The sequence below is a fragment of the Hipposideros armiger genome, unplaced genomic scaffold (genome assembly GCF_001890085.2).
Source record: "Hipposideros armiger isolate ML-2016 unplaced genomic scaffold, ASM189008v1 scaffold_557, whole genome shotgun sequence".
Classification (NCBI taxonomy): Eukaryota; Metazoa; Chordata; class Mammalia; order Chiroptera; family Hipposideridae; genus Hipposideros; species Hipposideros armiger.
Window position 1 is genome coordinate 843,040 of NW_017731907.1, and position 18,775 is coordinate 861,814.

Genomic DNA, 18,775 nt, shown 5'->3' on the forward strand with positions numbered 1-18,775 from the left:
ACAGTCCTGAATAAAGAAATCACCTTTGTTGGATAGTATGTTTGCCATTCCTGCATAATCTTGACTTTCATAGCACCCCTTCCTGTTATAGCACCTGTGCTGTGCTCTGGACAGAGGCCCCAGAGGAGGAAGAGGAAAACGCTGGGGTTCTCCATTGTCTCCGTAACAGACACGCAGAGTGGTTGCCCAACACATATTGGAGGAATGACTGATCTCAAGTCCTCGTGCTGTCCCATATTGATGGGTTTATGATTTGTATCTGCAAAGAAACTGAATTCAGAGACTTCAGTAACTTTTTCCAAGGCCCTTAACAGATTGGGAGTGGGGTTGTGCCCAGAATCAGAACCCAATTCATCCTGGCTCCTAAGACCACACACTGCATTACAGCACAGGGCCTCACTGTAGCAAAAAAAAAAAAAAAAGGAATAAACACTTAAAAAGACAGAAGTTTTCTAAGATGAAGTATATGCTTTCCAAAACAAGAGTAGAAAACCTTTTTCAAAGGTAAAATAATTGGGGGGAAAAAAGAAAACATAATATGTAATTTTATATTCATTGAGAATGAGCAATTAATTCTGCCCCCCAGGGATGAATTTATGTCTAGCTTATTTGCACATGAAAGTACAAGATTGGCTTCATTTATATGAAAGTAAGACATCTGGTTGGGAAGTGAAAAATTTGGTCAATTACCTGAATCATGTTTGGTCTACATAATAGAAAAGCCCCAGATGTCTTCAGATCACCAGATGTTTGGCATTGTGTGGTTAACACCAGACCCACTGACTGACTTTTTCACGTGAAGAGCTTGCTGTTTCATTCACCCATTGTTAGGAGGCTGTTATTAGGTTGGTGCAAAAATAATTGCGGTTTCGTCCTTTAAAAATAATAGCAAAACCGTCATTACTTTCGCACCAATCTAATATAATTTTGTAGTTTGCAAACAGTAGTCTAGAGACCAGCACTGGCCCTTGATAAAGTAATCAAGGGTGTGTGATGAAATGAGAAAATAAGGTCACAAAAGGAAATGTATTTAATTTGAAAGAATGTCCTTTATTTTGAGAGCATCTCCTTCCTATCTTTTTTAGCGATAAAACATTCTGTTAAATAACCTCGATTCTAGGGTTTGTTTTTAATGAGAAGCCTATGTCAGTTCCCAATTTTCTTCATGTGACTTTTCTTTTTTTTTTTTTACTAGATTGTGGGGAAAAAAAAGAAAAAAAAACACTTTGAAGACCACTGCTTTAAACCTGGTAATGTCTTCAGCACAATGACAGCTAAAATATTTTCATATATTTTCTAAAGTTGCCTTCCCTAACAGTGGGGAAACTCTCCATGGCAGAACTCTTTGTCTGAGTCTTGAAAGCATTGGTCATCTTAACAGTCAAGGGGTTTGCTTTTAAAATAATAATTTTTCCTTTTGAAACAAGCATTTGGTCCTTAAAATAACTTCGAAGAGAACACCTTCTGCCCTTTTAAAACATTTCACTCTGGAGACAGGCCATGGAGACATGACCACAGGGAGACACTTTTCATGCTAGAAAACTGAATTCCATCACTATGAATATTTTAACAGCTTTTGCAGTTTCTGCGGTTTGCTGTCGTGATTCTCAAAGCATATATCTCAACATGTCGTAACATGATCTCTCCTCAAGCCAAAATGAACTGACTAGCCACTGTGTGCCAGGCGATATGGATACATCCAGAATACGGAGTCATAGTAACCATAATAATATCTTTATCGTGCGTTTCCCATGTGGCAGACAACATCCTAAAGTGCTTTCTGTGTATTATCTTGCTTCAGTCTCATAACCACTTTGGGGGAAAAAAAAGTAGTATTATTATAGCCTTTGTACAGGTGAGGAAACTACAGAGGATGCCAAAAAAAAATGTATACACACTTTAAGAAAGGAAAAAAACTGTATTAAAGTTGTAATACTCAATATACCGATAACAAAAGATGATACGTCATGTGCATACATTTTTTTGGCACACCCGGTATAGCAGGAAAATGAAATCACTTGCCCAAGGAAACAAACCCTGTGATTGGTAAAGCCAGGATCTCCATCCAAGCTTGCCCACCCCCTAACCTCAACTCTGCTCTGCTAAGCCTTTTGCCTCCTATGTATACATCTACCAAAAGAGCTCTGCCTTCATGGCGGTTATAATCTACAACAGAGAAGAGGCACACGGCAAAAAGCCATTATGTAGAGCAGAATGATGTAATTCCAAGAAACATGCTGTGCGATCGCAGGGGAAAGAGGGATTAATTATGATCTACCCAGGAAAGGCTCTTTGGAGGTGGCCTTAGGCTAGGCGAGAACAAACTAGGGCATCAGCAATTATCTAGAGAATTAGGTCACTGTGGGTGTCAACGTGGATGATTTCAAGCTAAAAAGACTGCACTGTGTGCTCTGAATAGTTCACAGTCGGCCACCTGCGCCGCTGGAATCCATTGGATTTTTGCCAGGTCTCCTGTTCTCCCTGTGACTTATAGCCCTGGCTCAGGTGAGCTTCCTGCTCCAGGATGGGGTGAGTAAAGGAGGGCAGTGCCACAGCAGGGGGTGTGAAGTGGAGAAAGCCCGCCCGCCCGGTGTCTGCAGCCTTGGGGTTTAATCCAGATTCTACCTCCACAGCTGAGTGACCTTGAGGTTCAGTTTTCTCTACTGCAAAATGGCTACACTGAAGTTAGTGGTCTCGAAGGGCCATTGGAAGTCCAGAATTTCTGTTTTTGGAACCTTCCTAGAAGAGGAAAGGAAGGAGCTAGAAGATTCAGCATGCTGGGATTTCATGTTCCTGGACATGAACTTCCATGGGAGCCTCCTGCAAATGAAGCTGCCTCCTTTCTCTACCCAGGACTATCAGCACCCACATGCGATCCTTCCTGGCTCCAGTAACCACCTACTCTAATCTACACGGTATCGTAGGAAGACCCCGGACTTTGGAATCAGAGGATCCTGAATTGAAACCCTAAAGGTGCACCTCAGCAGATAGGTGCCTTTGAACCAATTATGTAACCTTTTCATGCTTTTATTTCTACAACTATAACAGTGATTATAATCCTAGCCTCCTCGTTTTGTTGCAGGCATTGAAGGGATAAGCAACTGAAAAATTACAAGAACAGTGATTGAAAGCGCGTAGCATGTGATAAATGGCACTGTTACTATTATGATATTTATCTCCCTAAAATACAAGTTGTGTATGCCGCTCCTCAGCTCACTGGTCTGCAGTAGTTACTGGTCGTTTGTCAGAACAGGTCCAAACCCCTTGACCTGGTGTCCACCCTGCCTTCCTCAGACCCACTTAGCTAGACGACCTGGGGCTTTTCACCTAGAAGTTAACTGCCATCCACTTCTTGAATCAGATTTGACCACGCTAGGAGGATTTGAGAGCTGTTATTTCACTAGATGATGATATCCTCAATGTCTTGCCACCATTGCAGCACGATAACTAGTGAGGGGCTTGGGTCCCCTGGCATTCACTTTCTAGGCTCATGCATAGGCCTTGATACATTACATCATCCCGGAGTGAGAGAAGATAAGAGTGCATTACTGGTGGGTTATATTAGGAAACACGTTCCTTGTCTCAGTGGCATCCAAGAGTTACATTTAATCCAGTCTCTACTGTCCCAACTGATATTCAGCATCATGTGTGTGTGTGTGTGTGTGTGTGTGTGTGTGTGTGTGTGTGTGTAATCTTTTTGTCTAAGCTGATTGATCGGTGTCTTATGGTCTTCTCTTTTTAAAAGAAATCTATAAATTCAGTTGAATGAACATTACTGAGAATTTACGAGTATGTTCTCGACACTGCTGTGTGCTGGTGGGAAGAGGAAATGAATCCAGAGATAAATAAAATCGTCTTTGAGCTATCCTCATCTAGTAGGAGAGAGGGAAAAAGACAAACGTAAGGGCAAAACAAAACATAGCATAAGGGTCATTCAAAATTTGATATAAAATATGTGTAGTGTTTATTACTTATTAAACACCTGCTATAGGTCAGAATACAAGGCCAGGAATAGAAAATATAAAAGACAGTCCAAATCACGAAGAGCTTGCAAGATATGATAGTTACAAGATGTAATTCAGAAGAGGTATTAGATGGAGATAGTGTCTACTTAAAGCGAGCCCTGTGAGGGCAGGAACCAATCTTGTTTTTAACACATTTTCAGCATTACAACAGTGCCTGATGCGGAGCAGGTACTCGGTAAACATTCCTTTAATAAAGAATGAATGAGGAGGAGATCATCAGTAAGTCTTATGTTTAATCACTACTTTTAAGTAGAACTTAGTTAAAAGGAGATTATTTTTAGGAGGCAAATGAAGGAAAATGAGCAACTTAATGTTTCAGTACATGTCTTTCACCAGGTGGCAGAGCATGTCAGGTTTTGAGTTTTTCATTAATTTCTGTGAGTGACTAGTTCTGGACCTGTGTAACTCCCATCCAGCAGCAAGAATTACTGGAATGTTTTTCAATCGTTCTTGTATCAGTTGTGGTTCCAGGTCTAGAAAATTCTCTGAGATATCCTGTCCAAGTGATCTGAGATCTCTGTAGAGGAATTTAGGTGCTGTGTATGGGCCAAGCCCCGACTTCTGTCAGTTCTCTTTAAAAGTACCAATAGCCAGTCTACTGGCAGCCACAGGCACAGGATGGTATTATGTTTTGTTTAGTGAGGGTACATGCTTCACGTAACTTTGGAGTGCCACCATGATTCGACGATCTTTGAAACCACCCCAGCACATAGCATGCCTTCATGAAATAGCAAACCCATACAGGCCATCACATGCTTTTAAAATCACTCCAGCCTATTGTTGGAGAGTTGCTCTATGCTAGCAGGGCAGGGTGTCACTTAGCACTGTCCTGGCCAATCTGATTGGCCTGTTGACCTTGGCACACATAAGGCAGGGACCTGTGCTCTGGAGCCAAGCATGGGGGAACCAGGGTCTCATGCCACCCTCGCCCAAACCTCTGTCTGACATTTCCATGGGCTCTGAGCCAGCTCTCCCCTTGGGTTTCATTTCATGTTTGTAGGAATACAGAGGAACACTGAACCTTCCAGTTAATACAACACCCCACCCCCACTTCCCCCTTCCTGGAGAGGATAACAGTTCTGTTGACCATTATAATGCATTTTCTGTCTTCCAGCGAGCTACACAGTCATTAATTTCTGCTGCTGACGTCAGGAAAGAGGATTATGTGTGTGTCTGAAACTGTTCCCAAAGTGCTCATTAGTCATAGATAATTGAAAAACTGGTAGGGGAAGATTTGGTGTAATAGTAGCCCCCGCCTGTGAAGAGGGGGTACAACCACCAGATAATTGCAGGCTCCAGCTTGTGACTGTTCACACGGAGTCTGCCCATCTGAGTGGGAACTCAGTGGGCAGGAGCCCAAGAGCCCTCAGAGCGATTCCTTTTTTACACCCCAAGGTGAGGGTGTGTTCGCAGGGACAGAAGCCAGCCAGATGCCAGGTTAAGAAAATAAGCGAATTGTCCATGGGGTCCTCTCCTGCCTTCAGGCTGAGGAGCAGGCTTTAGAAAAGATGCTCCGTATTCTCCTCAACATAATTGTGCTGTTAACTTAAATGGTTTGTTTTGATCACAGAAGAAATGCAAGGTCTTGGTACAGAAAACAAGCACAAATGGTAGGGGAGAATGCCCGACGTAATGATATTCTGCGTATTTTTCTAGGATTTTTCTGGAAGTCTGTGTGCTTCCATTTTTTGAATCTTTGAACAAAATTCACAAATGGGATCACACTCTGAATACTATTCTGCATCTTGCCATTTTCGCTTAATTTATCTTGGACATCCTTCCAAATCCGTAGCTTAATTCTTCCTCATTCATTTTAATGGCTCCGTAGTATTCTAATGAATACATGTGTCTCATTTATTTACCCTGACCACATTTAAGGGGGAAATGCCTTTTAAAAAGACAAGAAATGTATGTTCAGTGTAGAACAATTAGAAATTGTAGATTAATAAAAAGAAAAAAAAATTACACATAATTTCTTCATCCGGAAAAAGCCTTTCTCTCTATTCCCCGCCACGTCCCCCCCCCGAATGTATTTTTACAAATAGTCCATCTACCTTCTTTTTTCTTAAAATGAAGTCATACTCTACATAATGTTTTGCAGCCTGCATATTTCAGTTGGCTTGATTGTTTTAAAGATAAAAAAACTATTTCCCATTCTAGCCTTTTTCTACACTGCAGGTTTATCTTCTTAAAAAACAGAGTGCTCAAAGCTGGCAGCTGGCAGGGCCTCGTTGCCTCAGTTGGAGCTCCTGGTCCTGCCTGAGGTCCCCTGCTCTCTGCCCAGTGGGCCACAGGGCTCTGCTCCTCCCCGATGTCCTTTGTGCCAGCATACTAAATGCCTCAAGCACTCTGTGTCCCTTGGGGCTCCCTACAGTGAACCTGCTTTTTGCTCTAATGGCATCCATTTCCCCTGAGTCTGATAACTCTGAAACCAGCAATCTGCCACCTGTCTTCCCAGACCAGGCTCAGATGTCACTTTCATCTTGATTTCCTACACTCCCCTGAGCCCACCTCACCACCCCTCCTTAGGGCTCCGGGAACAGCACGTACATTCCACCTTTAAAGCATTTTAAACTGGTCCTGAGAACCTTGGTTTACACAGAGCAGTGTGTGAGTCCTCTGAGGTCAGAGGGGTCCACACCTAGATTTTGGCACAGAGGAGGTGAAAATCAATGAGGACATCATTATTACCATTGTAGGAATGGTTGAATGAAGACTACAAGAGTTTGCAAATGCAGAGGCTGTGATGCCCTGACTAACTCTGGGAAAACCAGTGCTGTGAATAATTTAATTTTATGGTGAAAGGAGGATTGTATTTTGGGAGGCGTTGTCATGATGCACTGAAGCTTGCTTCTGACAGCTCCTCTGGTCGCCTCAGTGCACCTCTAACAGATGAACTTGAAGTGTGATCTGACGGGGTGATTTCTCCGAAAGAGCCACCTATTTCTGTCATCCTGTGTTATACCAAGCTGTTTCCTTTTGGTCTCTAGATAAACAAAGCTGCTTCCTGCTGAGGGTCCAGATAGACTATTCCTGAAGGCTGTGGTTCCAGCTCAAAGCAGGGATGTTGATCTTGGTGCATATTTATTTTCCTTCCTAGACCACTGGGCTGAGGAGCAAGCCTGGCTCACTGCCCTCGGTTGGGTTCTCCGGAGGCAGAGGCTGAGACCGATTTGGGGCAGGGGGCGGGAGTGAGATGGCAGAGGGAGAAGTGGAGTCACGCTGCAGCCCCGCAGCACTTTGGCCGGTCACGCAGAGTGCTCTGGCATGAGCTGTGCCCATCGCAGCCCTTCTGCTCACACTTTGCTAAGTCACCAGCTATGGCTGCCTGGAAAACACATCACCTCATGAGGGTGGCCTGAGGCTGGAGGCTGGCTGCGAACCTCACTCCCCACATGGGCAGCTAGTCCATCCTTCATGGGGATCCCGGTGTTGACATGTACCGATCTACCATACTCCCCATAGCCAAGCAACCACCATGACCTGTCATTTCTTGCTCCACATAATCTCTCACATCTGCCTCTGTTTCTGCATCTCACTTGCCAGTACCTTCATGAAGGCCCTCATCTTCTCTCTTTGGTTACTGAACTAGCTTCATCGTTGTTTTCCCATACCCCATGCTGCCCTTTGTGACAGTGCTGCCAGAGAGCTCTTGAAAAACACACAAATCCAGTCACCTCACTCCCTGGCTTAATGCTCCTTCGGAGGCCCACAGAGGTCTCCTGATGAAGTTCAAACCCTTTAGTCTGGATTACAATGCATGCACGGTCCTCACTTCCCTCTCCAACCTTACCTATCTCCTCCACCCCCCCCACCAGTTCCCACCCCAGTTTATGTTCCAGTTCGCTCAGCCCTTGCCAGTCTCCCGTCTTTCTTGGCCTCTGCTCAAGATCCTGGCTCTGCTGAGAAATATACCTGTGGTCTTCCAGCATACGGTTAGAACCCAGAACTCCGACTGTGAGGAATTGGGGAAGGGGAACAGCCATGTTGTTGTCCTTCAGTCTTAGTTGTGGAGGGCGCAGCTAGCTCAGCTCCAAGTCCAGTCACCATCTGGCCTCCCGTGGGCAGCTTGCAGCCACTCAGCTCAAGGTGCCGTGTTCCATCTTAGTTGTGGGTGGGCATAACCCACCATCCCATGTGGGAGTCGAACCAGCAACCTTGTTGTTAGGAGCATGTGCTTTCACCACCTGAGCCATCCTGCCACCTGTTGGCAGCTCAGTGGTAACTCAGCTCGGGCGCAGCTCACTGGCCCATGTGGGAATCGAACCGGTGACCCTGTTGCTCAGAGCTTGCATTCTTAAACAACTGAGCCACTTGGCTGGCCCCTGGTGCTACTTTTTAAACATACATAATGTTTGTTCCAAAAATGCTTCTCTTGATTCTCTCATTCACCTAAAAAACAATTTGTTTTTAATTAGCTGAACCAAAATGTAATGTAATGAGTAAGCACACAGGTTTGATATTAGAGTGGAATCCAGTCCCGTGCTCCAACACTTAAGCTGTGTCACAGTGGGGAACATACTTTCCCTTGATAAATGTGACTTTCTCCATCCATCTGTGCAGTGGAGACAGTAGTAATATCTTTCACATAGGGTCATTGTAACAATGAAGTGAGAAAATTCATGGTAAGTCCTTAGTACAGTCCCTGGCACAGATGTGCTCACTAAATGTAAGTGCTGCCTATTAGAGGCTAGATACTAGACATTGTGACATAATTAAGATAGTGTCCACAGCCAAACTGTCCACAGCTAAGGGCATTCAAAGCAGACTAGAGGTTCTCCTTGCTCTCCACCTCAATGCTTGAGCATGTCAACTTTATCCTCTAGACCAGCACTGTCCAATAGAAATATCATATGAGCAACATATGCCATTTAAATTTTTCCAAGAGCCACATTGAAGTAAAAAGAAATAGGTGAAATTAATTTTATTATGTATTATTGAATGTATTCAAAAATTTCAACATGTAATTGATATAAACATTATTATCAATATTCATTTTACTGGATTGAACCTTTGACACCAGTGTGTATTTTCAACTGATTACATCTCAGTTCAGACACTAAGTTTCCATTGTAAGGACTTGATTTAGATTTCTTTTTCTTTTTCGTTATATTTTTTTTTCTGTTTTTCTTCTTTCTAGATTTCTTAAATTAACATTGAAAAGTAGATTTGCAAACCCAAGTTGTTCCAAACATACTTGAAACTTTTTCAGGGACTGAATTGTGTATCCGTTTTTAAATTTAAAGTGAAATAAATTAAAATTAGGTGAACAATTGAGCTCTGCAGCTACTCCAACTTCTTGAGATTTCAAACGCTCAATCCACTTGTGCCTAGTGGCTACTATTCTCGGACAGTGAAGCTCTAGAAGCCATTGCAGTGCTTTCCGTCTCCTTCCTCTTCTTTTTCTTAGCTAAACTTGTTTTTTCAAATTCAATTATAGAAAGATGCTTATGACTGAAAATGGATGAAAATAGTGTGGAGGTGCTTTGTTTCCAATTAGGGAAGGGTGGTGAGTCACTCACTCTCCTCCTCATGCCAACCCTCACCCTGACCCTCCACCCCTAGGAGTCCTCTCTGCCCATCCCTGGAGCTCCAGGGAACAATAAGCAAGTGGTGGGTATCTTAGTATGGAGCACACTGCTGACCACACATTCAGAATCCGAGAGTGTTGGAGCTCAGAGGGATCTTAGCATATATATGAGTCTGCCCCACCCCTCCTTGCTCTGCAGAAACACTTAATATAAATTCCTTGGCAATGGGGAGGGGGAGTACTTAGCTTCTCTAAACACCTGAGAACAGATGGATCATTTCATTCTGTTCTGACTTACATAGCTCTCTCTGTCCTGAACTCTTCTCCTTAAGTAGGTTGGGGGCAAAGACCACCGTTTACAGCTCCACAGCACCCACACAAAGCAAGACAATCAATAAATTCTTAACTGAAGGCCTTTCTGACTGCAGGAATTCAAGGTCACTCGAAATACCAGGGTCGCTGCATTGCACAACCCCAAAGAACACCATTCAAATTGTATTCTGTGGTTGTGCAAGTAGCAACCTTGTCAAGTTTGCAAAGTTTAGGCTGGGCTTTCTTTTCCAACTGAGGAAAACTTTTAAGAAAAATTTTATTGGAACAAAATTATCCTCTCCCTTATCCTCTGATAAGAAGCAACTAACCACACGAGTAGATTTTCTCAAATTCCTTAGGAATATATGTTCATCAGGGAGCATGTATGGATGTGGGAACACATGTGTGTGTGTGGGGGGGGCAGTATGCTGGTAGAACTGCTGTGTTAGAAGGCCCATTTGAAACAGTTTGACCATTTTAATCTAGCCTTCAAGAGGCCACTGTGTTTATGTCTTTTGAAATTTCCTATTAATGGAATGTTTCTCCAGTTTGAAAGATGCCTTAGAGCCCCTGGCTTTGTAAAGCACCCCAGAGCGTGATTCATAAGAACTAAGAACATATACCTGTCACCGAATGAGCAAAGGGACTCTGTGGCTGCATGATTTCTATCTTTGTGAAGCTGAGGAAATGCAGAGGAAACAGGAGGAAACAGAGGGGTTCTCTTAAGAAAATCCTAGGTCTGCTTTTGTGTTTTTCAAACTGACGAGTGTTTGTTTTTTCTCATGTCTACCCAGGGAACCAAGTGCTGCCTCCTGGAGTATCCCTTGGAAACGGGCTCACACCAGAGGCTGCAAGGGACCTCGGCCTTCCTGCTGGCATTGCGGTGGCAGCCTCCCTTATTGATGCCCATGCAGGAGGACTAGGTAATCTCTTCCTCGGTGTCCACGACCAATATTCACATGGGCTATTCCCCAGAGCTCAAGACACTCTTTTCCTGGTTTTAAAGCAAAGCTCAAAGGCTGGTGATTCAAGATACAGTAATGAAAAGTCTTTTTACAGTTAGGCGTTTGGATAGAATTACAGAACTTTATCAAATATGGAATTTATTTATAACATTATTAATTTCTGCATACAGAATGATAGGGGGAAAAATGATCTGAATCAATATCTGGATGGTTCTTTGGTTTACTGAAAATTTGAAAAAGATATGTTCAGGGCCAGCTGAGTGGCTCAGTTGGTTAAGAGTTTGCTTAAGAGCACGGGCTCTGAGCAACAGGGTCGCTGGTTCAATTCCCACGTGGGCCAGTGAGCTTCGCCCAAGCTGCTTCTGAGCTGAGCTGCCAACAGGTGACAGGATGGCTCAGTTGGTGAGAGCACGTGCTCCTAATGACAAGATTGCCTGTTGGATGATGCGCTATGCCCACCTGTGGCTGGGACTGAACTAGGCACCTTGAGCTGAGCTGCGCCCAGATGACTCAGTGGACTCTTAACAGCAAGGTTTCCGGTTCGACTCCCACATTAAAAAAAAAAAGAAAGAAAAGAAAAAAGTTATGTTCATATATGACAATGGTGTATTTACCTGTACAGTTTTTTTCTAAAGGAACTCCAAAACTCTTACAAGTCTAATTGATTTATTTCCATGATATATTTGGCTGGTATCTTATATCCACTTACTTGAGTATAGTCTTGATTTCACCTTCTGAGTAACTCTGAAACATAGCATTCATGTATTCATTATTTCAAAGATCTATTGAATATGTGCTATGTCTCAATCATAGTGCTAGGGGACAGTGAACTTAAAACAAAATCAAGGTCTCTTCCCCAAATGTTAATGGAAAGGCAGACAGTGAGACAGGGATTACAGTAAAGAGTGATGACTCTAACCTCTTCTTCATCCTTATTGCATTTTTGGTTTTGTTTTTGGTTCAGATTCTCAATATGTCTCTCTTCAACTATAGCCATACCTTTTTTCCTTAATTCTTTTTAACAGTGTTTTTTTTAAAATTATGGTTCACACCTTGTGAGATCACACCTCGAGTAGATCATGACCATTGAATTTTCAGAATAGAATGAACCAGAGTAGAAAACATCCAAGTGCATCTTACATGACAAGCTTGGCTTTGTGTGCTGTTTCCATTGTATGTGTATGTGCATGTATAAACTGGGCCGTGATGAAAATGAATTTCTCACCATGGATCATAGTCAGAAAAACGTTGAAAGCTATTCTAGTCCACACTTCATATTACTGCCATGAATTATCTTTCAAACACACGCATGGAATTGTATTCCCACGACTCTGTCCGTACATTATACCTCTGTGTCTTTGCACGTGTATGCTCTTCCCAGAAGATTGGTCCTCCACTTCCTCCCATGGCTAACTCCGCTGTATCTTGAGGACTCACACCAGATGCTTTCTCCTCTGCAGAGCCTTCCATGGAACGCTCAGATTTATTTAGGAATTCTCTGAGTTGTACTCCTTTCAGTACCGTTGCCTACCACTATTGAAGAAGTGATCACGTTGTGTTATAATTACTGATTTATTCACTTGTCTTTTTTGTTAGACTAGGCACACCTTGAGGGCAGGGGATTGTATTATGCATTTTGTATCACCTGTGCTGAGCCCTGTGTCTGGTTCCTGTAGGTGCTTTATAAATGTATTACATGAGTGAAGTCACATCAAGGCAAGACTAAGGTGAAATGGCCTTAACCTGTAGAGTGAGAGTTAATCCATTTCCTTATGTGGCAGTTTATTAAACCATATCTTGTTCTTCTACATAGTCTATGGACTTTCAAAGCAGGGTAGTTCTCACTGATCTATGAACCTGTCTGTCTTGTTCATCCTTACCTGTTTAGGATCTAACACAGTGCCTGAGAAATAGTGACCAGCCAATGATAACGCGTGGGGTGAGTGAATGGTAGATAATAGTGATGATATGCAAGGATGTGTCTCTCCATTTTCAATGTGAGTAGTGTGTGCTTTTGATTTGAATGTCAAGATTTTGGATTTAAGTACAGGCACAGAGAGAGCTTGTGATCTAGGGGGTTCCTGCCCCCCAGTAATCCTAAGATTTCGTATCCCGTTTAAGACCAGGGATGCATTCTCCATCATGCTTTTTCAGTGCTCTCTGAGACGACAGTCCCAATCATCCACTCCTACCCAGGGGACCGGCCCTTGCCTTGGACTACCTTACTCTGTAAGAAAGAGGAGCTGCACCTTGGGGGGCTTCAGGGGGGCTTCCTTGTCATTTTCCCAGACCTCCCTAAGGGGCGAACCAACACACTTTCTCACTGAGCCCTCCCAGAGGGGAAACTGCTTTGAAATGTCCCCTGGTACTTCGAGACACTAAGAGAGTTTTGGGGAAATTGCACTGGGAAGGGGATCCAGGCCATTAAATGACTCCACTTTTTTCCTAAATCAGACAGACATTCAGTGACAGAAATTTTACCCTTAGCCGCTTTCACTGAGGCCTCTTGTTCCCTTTAAAATAGAAGTGCTCCTAAGTTAGTGAGTTCCCCTTGTATTTTTTTCCCTTGTATTTTCTAAAAGTCAGTTCATTAAGTAGAAAGATAGAAGGAGGACCTTGGATTCTTAAAGGGCTGAGTGTAGGGACCAGCCGTGGCTCGGAAGGGGACAAGAAGGGGATTCATGGTGACCGTGGGTCAGAAAAGACCCACGCAACCATCCTGACCAAGTTTTGTCTTTCTTATACTTTCTTCCCCTCCATCCAATGGCCACTTCAGGATTCCGTGTCCGGGAAGGGAGGAGGCCTGGGAGCAAGCCTACCCTCTCGTTTGCCACCCTGCCTCCGCCCCTGCCAGGATGTGGGAGAGAACAGAGGCCTGGATTCAAGTCTTGAAAAGATCCTCCGCCCGCCATGTAGTCACTAAAGTTATGGGTATATACTGAGTGCTTGCAAACCTGGCAGGTACTGGTCTGGGCACTGGGTAGTATCAGCAGCGAGTAGCGCAGACCAAGTCCCACTCCTTTTGGAGAGAAAATTCGGGTCGCTGTCCCCTGGCCTGTAGGTCTGTACCTTAATAGTATTGTTTTGAGATTACCTGTGTACCCTGGGCCAGATATCATCCCTCTTCACATGTCTGTTTTCTCTCCTGTAAGAAGAGATAATAATGCCCCCCTCACAGGGTTGCTAATGAGAACTAGTGATGTAAATATGTAAAGTGGCTGGCATAGCATCTGACACATAGGCACATAGCATTGAAGCAGTTCTCTTTGGCTTTCTCAATCTAGAATCACAATGCCTGATACACAGTAGGTGCTTTATAAATTAAAGTTCTCTGAGTTACTGTCCTGGTAAGGAGGGTACAGTGAAGCTCTCTTCCCTTTGGATCGGCGGTTGGAGAAGAGCCTTAGACCCCTGGACGCCATCAGCCTTGCCATGAACCGGACCCTGGTTTTCTTTCGCTGCTTCTCTAACAGAATGCAGGATTCGCTACTTTAAGATACTGTTCTAGCTGGAGGTCTGGAAACAACCTCAAACAATGGTTAATTGAACTCCATGCTAAGACGTCACTGAATGTCAGGTCAGAATCCAGCTTTGGAGATCAGGCCTGAATACTATCCAGGCCTCGTGCAAACAAGCCCTGACAGTTATGGTCCCTTCAGTTACTGACCTGGCGTGACCTTCCTCGGACCCCACATTCTGACTGGTAAGAGGGGTCGGTACTCTGCTTTGGAGAAATCCTCCTGGCCTGTCGTTCTCAAGGGAAGCCTGGACTGGAGGACCAAGACGAAAGAAGCAAGTAAAACTCCACTCATGCCTTTCCCACCTCTGAAAAAAGAGGCGGAAGGACTTTGTGGGAATAAAAACCAAAGATAAAAGCACATTTTGTTCTTAAGGTGCTGACTGGTAAGCTCTCCAGCAGACAGCCAGAAGATAGGAGTAGCTATGTTTGCTCTCTGTGGGGGTGCTTCTGGCCAGGACTCCTGCTGCTGGTATTTTTTTCTAGCTTATAAAAATAGTGTTAACTTTGTTCCAGGTCTGTTCTTGGCTGCAGCACCCGAGCTGTCCTGAAAGGCAGTAACAGCCTGATTTCGAAGGCTCCTCTCCTCTTCATTGTTCTTATTGATCAGACAAACTTCTAATAGTCTATCAAATCTTGCATCGGGTGGCATCTCCTCTGGGAGCCTTCTCTGACTGCCCCAAGCTGACCTAAGCACACCTTCCTCTTTGCTCTTGGACTTGCCTTCGTTACTGGACACATTATTGAGTTCTGTCTGTACAATTTTGTCTCATTTACCAGTTTGTAAACTCTGAGAGAAAGCACTCTGTCATTTCATCCATACACCCCAGCATCCAGCACTGTGCCTTGCACATGGAGGGTCCTTCATTTGTGCATATTTAGCGAATGAGTGAATGAATGGTGTTCCTTCCATGAGGACATGATATTACAACTGAGACATGCAGTAAGCAGTATCCTCACATTACAGAAGCAGTTGTCCCTCTATCGTAGGTATTTCTGGCTCAGTTCTCCATGAAGCAGAAGATTGTGGTTTGAGCACTCCCTGACCCACTCCTAGATGTGTAGGAATCGGTGTCCTCTATGCTCCCATCATGTTAGCAGGTGTTGGCGAAGATTCCAGATACTGGATTTCTTGCCAGATGTTGAACTGGGTTAAATTGCTCATCTGAGTTGCAGAGTCAAATCGAAATGAAGAGTTTGAACTTTCTTTTTTTCTCTCCCCACCTCCCTCTCTTTTAATGGCAGAATTGGTTTAACCAGTCTTCAAAGAGTTTCTGGTCCATGCCCCCCATAAAGCAAAGCATAGTTTGTTCCAGTGAATAATAAAATGTGCCAATTTCTTCTCTCATCATTATCGGTGTGCTGGAAGCAATGCTGATTCTCAAAGCAACTTTATATATGCTATTATTTTGTTCCTTCTGTCAAATGAGACGATGAAACCAATGACGATGGCTTGCCTTGCCCAAAGTCACACAGTTAGTGGATGCAGAGGCGTGATTTAAATCCATGCCATCTGATTCCAGAGCTCCTACTCCTATCTCCTATTCATTGTGCTATCTGGAATGCCTTATCTGTTAAACTGTGATCCATTCTACTCTTGGATTTGACCCTTAAAATATCATTTGAGCAAGTCACAAATATTTAAAAAAGAAGTCTTTCGATAAATATTTATTGATGGCCTATTTTACTAGTTGATGGGAGTGTAAGGTAGATATGAGAACTGGACTTCTGGCAGTTTGTAGTCTAGTAGAGAAAATAAACATTAAATAAGCAATTGCAACTATGTGTGCCAAGTATGGAGTGTCTTAGGAAAACATAGAATGTGTCCAAGATTGAGACGTGAAGAATTTTAAAAGGATTCCTAGAGGAGGTGATGTCTGGCAATGTCATTGCAGCATTTCTTGCCTTATTATTGCTTCTTGGTAAACTGAAATTTATTTACTCATGGTACCTTTTAAACTTCATTTAGGCTTTTTTCCTAATACCAACAACAACATCATCAGTAATAAAAGCAAGTATTAGAACCACCACTCTTATTTATACGACTACTGTTATGCCCATTCCTACTTGCCTTCTCTGTGCCAAGTGCTCTGACACTTGACGGACTTCATCCCTTGCTCCTCACAATAATCCTTCAAGGTAGAAGTTATTTCCCAATCTGTACATGAGGAGATTAAAGGCAGAAAGCATAGTATTTCCATAATCACATAACTAGTACGGCAAGATTTAACTTGAGTCTGACTCCAAAGCTTGTGTGTGTGTGGTTTCTCTATACCAGTGATTCTCAACCAGGGGTGATTTTAACCTGCCCTCTCCACCCTCCCCCACACACACACACACACACACACACACACACACACACACACACACACACACACACACACTCCCAGGGGCCATTGGGCAGTGTCTGGAGACATTTTTTGATTGTCACAACTGGGGAAAGGGCAAATGGTACTGGCATGTGGTGGGTAGAGGCCAGGGATGCTGCTAAACACCCTACACTGGTCAGGGCAGACCCCACGACAAAGAATGACTCAGCCTGAAAAGTCCGTGCTGAGGATGAGGAGCTCGACTCTCACCCGAAACATCTCCACGAATGTTACTTCCCTTCATCAGTTCAGTTGATTTCTGTAGAAGCCAAAAAACAGCTCAACATAAGGCTTTGCTATCATATAAGGACTATGTCAACATATATTTTGGGAAATGAACTCTTCAGTGAAAGTAGTCGTGAGGTAAGGAAACAAGTGAAGCTGAGGAGCAGGTAGGAAGGATGATTCCCACGCCGTGTGTGGCGGTGAGTCCGGCCACACCTGTCTCTTCAGCATGTCACGCACAACCTGCCTCCATACCGTCGTTTGTGCATGTAGCTCGCGGAGTTTGGGGTGGCCTCCCCCGCCCGTCCGACCCAGACAATCCTACTCACGCGTCAAGCACTCGCTGCACACGTTACTTCCACTGTGGAAACTTTTCCAAACTTAACCCCACTCATTTGTTAGAAAAAAATAAATTCCTACCATGTGTTTCTACAATACTTTGCACCTATTTCAGTTTTCCCACCAAACCGTGTTCCCCTTCGTGTGCTCCCCATCCAGAGCCAGTCCTCAGTAAACCTGAGAATTCATTAAGATCATAAATTAACATGAAGGCTCAAAAACAAGGATTGCTAAATCTGGGTGAAGGGGGCTTTTAAAAATACGAGTCTGATTGTCTGGGGTGGGACGCGGGGGGTTACCTGGCACCCAGAGGAGACGGCCGCGGGGCGAGTTGGCAGTGGGCACATGGGTCAGAAGCAGTAATGACGTGCAACTGCCAAGTAGACAAATCAGACCAAACCAGAACTGTGCTGAGAAGGAGCCAGGCGCAAGCTCAGGCCAAGAGCCGGGGGCAGGAGGGAGCATATCCAACCAGAAAGCGAAGATGGGCCCAAAGAGGCAGATGGTCTGTGAGGAATGGAGGGGGATTAGAGGAGCAGATAAAGTCATGCGGGGAATCTGGAAGGAGAAAAGCAGTGTCAGTGCCTGAGCAGATAGAGCAAGGACAGTTCTGGGTGTTTCTGGATGCAGATCAGAAGTGGGGAGGAGGACTTCATTAATGTGATTTTGAGTTTATCGGTTTAAGTTGAGGGTTACTTTAATGAGAACCACCGCGTCTGAGAACTAAGCAGCTGCAGGAGCTGTGGTAAGGAGCAGAGAGGAGATGCGGGGGAAGAAGAGCTTTTGGGTTTCCTGTTCCCAGGCCCCTCGGCTTTCTTGGAGATCTCTGCTTGTCTGGACTGCAAAGGACTGGCCTTAGCTGAGACACCAGTTTTTTCTCTGTGGTCAAAAAGTTGGGAGTAATTTGGGCCTTGGGGCTATAGCCAGCTCCCCCTGTCCTACCCTTCTCTACATCTTGTGTCACACAACTCAGGATACACAGTTGTGAACCTACCCGGAAATGGTAACAGTTTTCATTGGATACGAATGCTTCAGTATGGATAATGAGTGGTCATAGTCTTTTGAACTAAAAGGTTGCTCAAAGATTTTCTGCACCAGATTCTTCAATTTGCAGGTGAGAAAACTGAGGCCTAGAAAAACAGTCCTCCAAGGTCACCCCAGCAAACTATAGTCAGAATTGAAGTTCGAGACTGGGCGTCCTCATGCATGAGCCAGGGCCCTTGCCCCCAGTATGTTGCACCATCTCCAAATTCGGGAAAGGGAATGACTCCAGATGCCTGGGGCTCTGCCAGTCGTGAGGAATACGATCAGGCGCAGTAGACCAGGCTAGTTATTTTTTGACTGTGTGGTAGGGAGATAGGAAATATTAGAGTTGATAGTAATTTTGTTGATTCATGTGGATATTAATCTCATTTGTGTAGTGACTTGCCATCTTCAAACCATCACAAGGTATTTTTAGTATTTTTACCTCCTGTAATGGTTGAATAAACTGA

The 18,775-nt window shown here is 44.0% G+C and overlaps 1 protein-coding gene and 1 long non-coding RNA gene across 13 annotated transcripts in view; one reads left to right on the plus strand and one right to left on the minus strand.

Annotated features, from left to right (window-relative positions):
• The window catches only part of FGGY (FGGY carbohydrate kinase domain containing), a 415,184-nt gene that overhangs the window by 203,122 nt on the left and 193,287 nt on the right, over nt 1-18,775 (plus strand). For all 12 annotated transcript variants that reach the window (XM_019623675.1, XM_019623668.1, XM_019623671.1 and 9 more), the window contains one exon: nt 10,662-10,790. In XM_019623675.1, coding sequence (XP_019479220.1) covers nt 10,662-10,790 — 129 coding nt within the window. The remainder of the gene's footprint in view (nt 1-10,661; nt 10,791-18,775) is intronic.
• LOC109371255 (uncharacterized) overlaps nt 1-18,775 on the minus strand; it is a 31,731-nt gene that overhangs the window by 10,971 nt on the left and 1,985 nt on the right. The window lies entirely within an intron of this gene.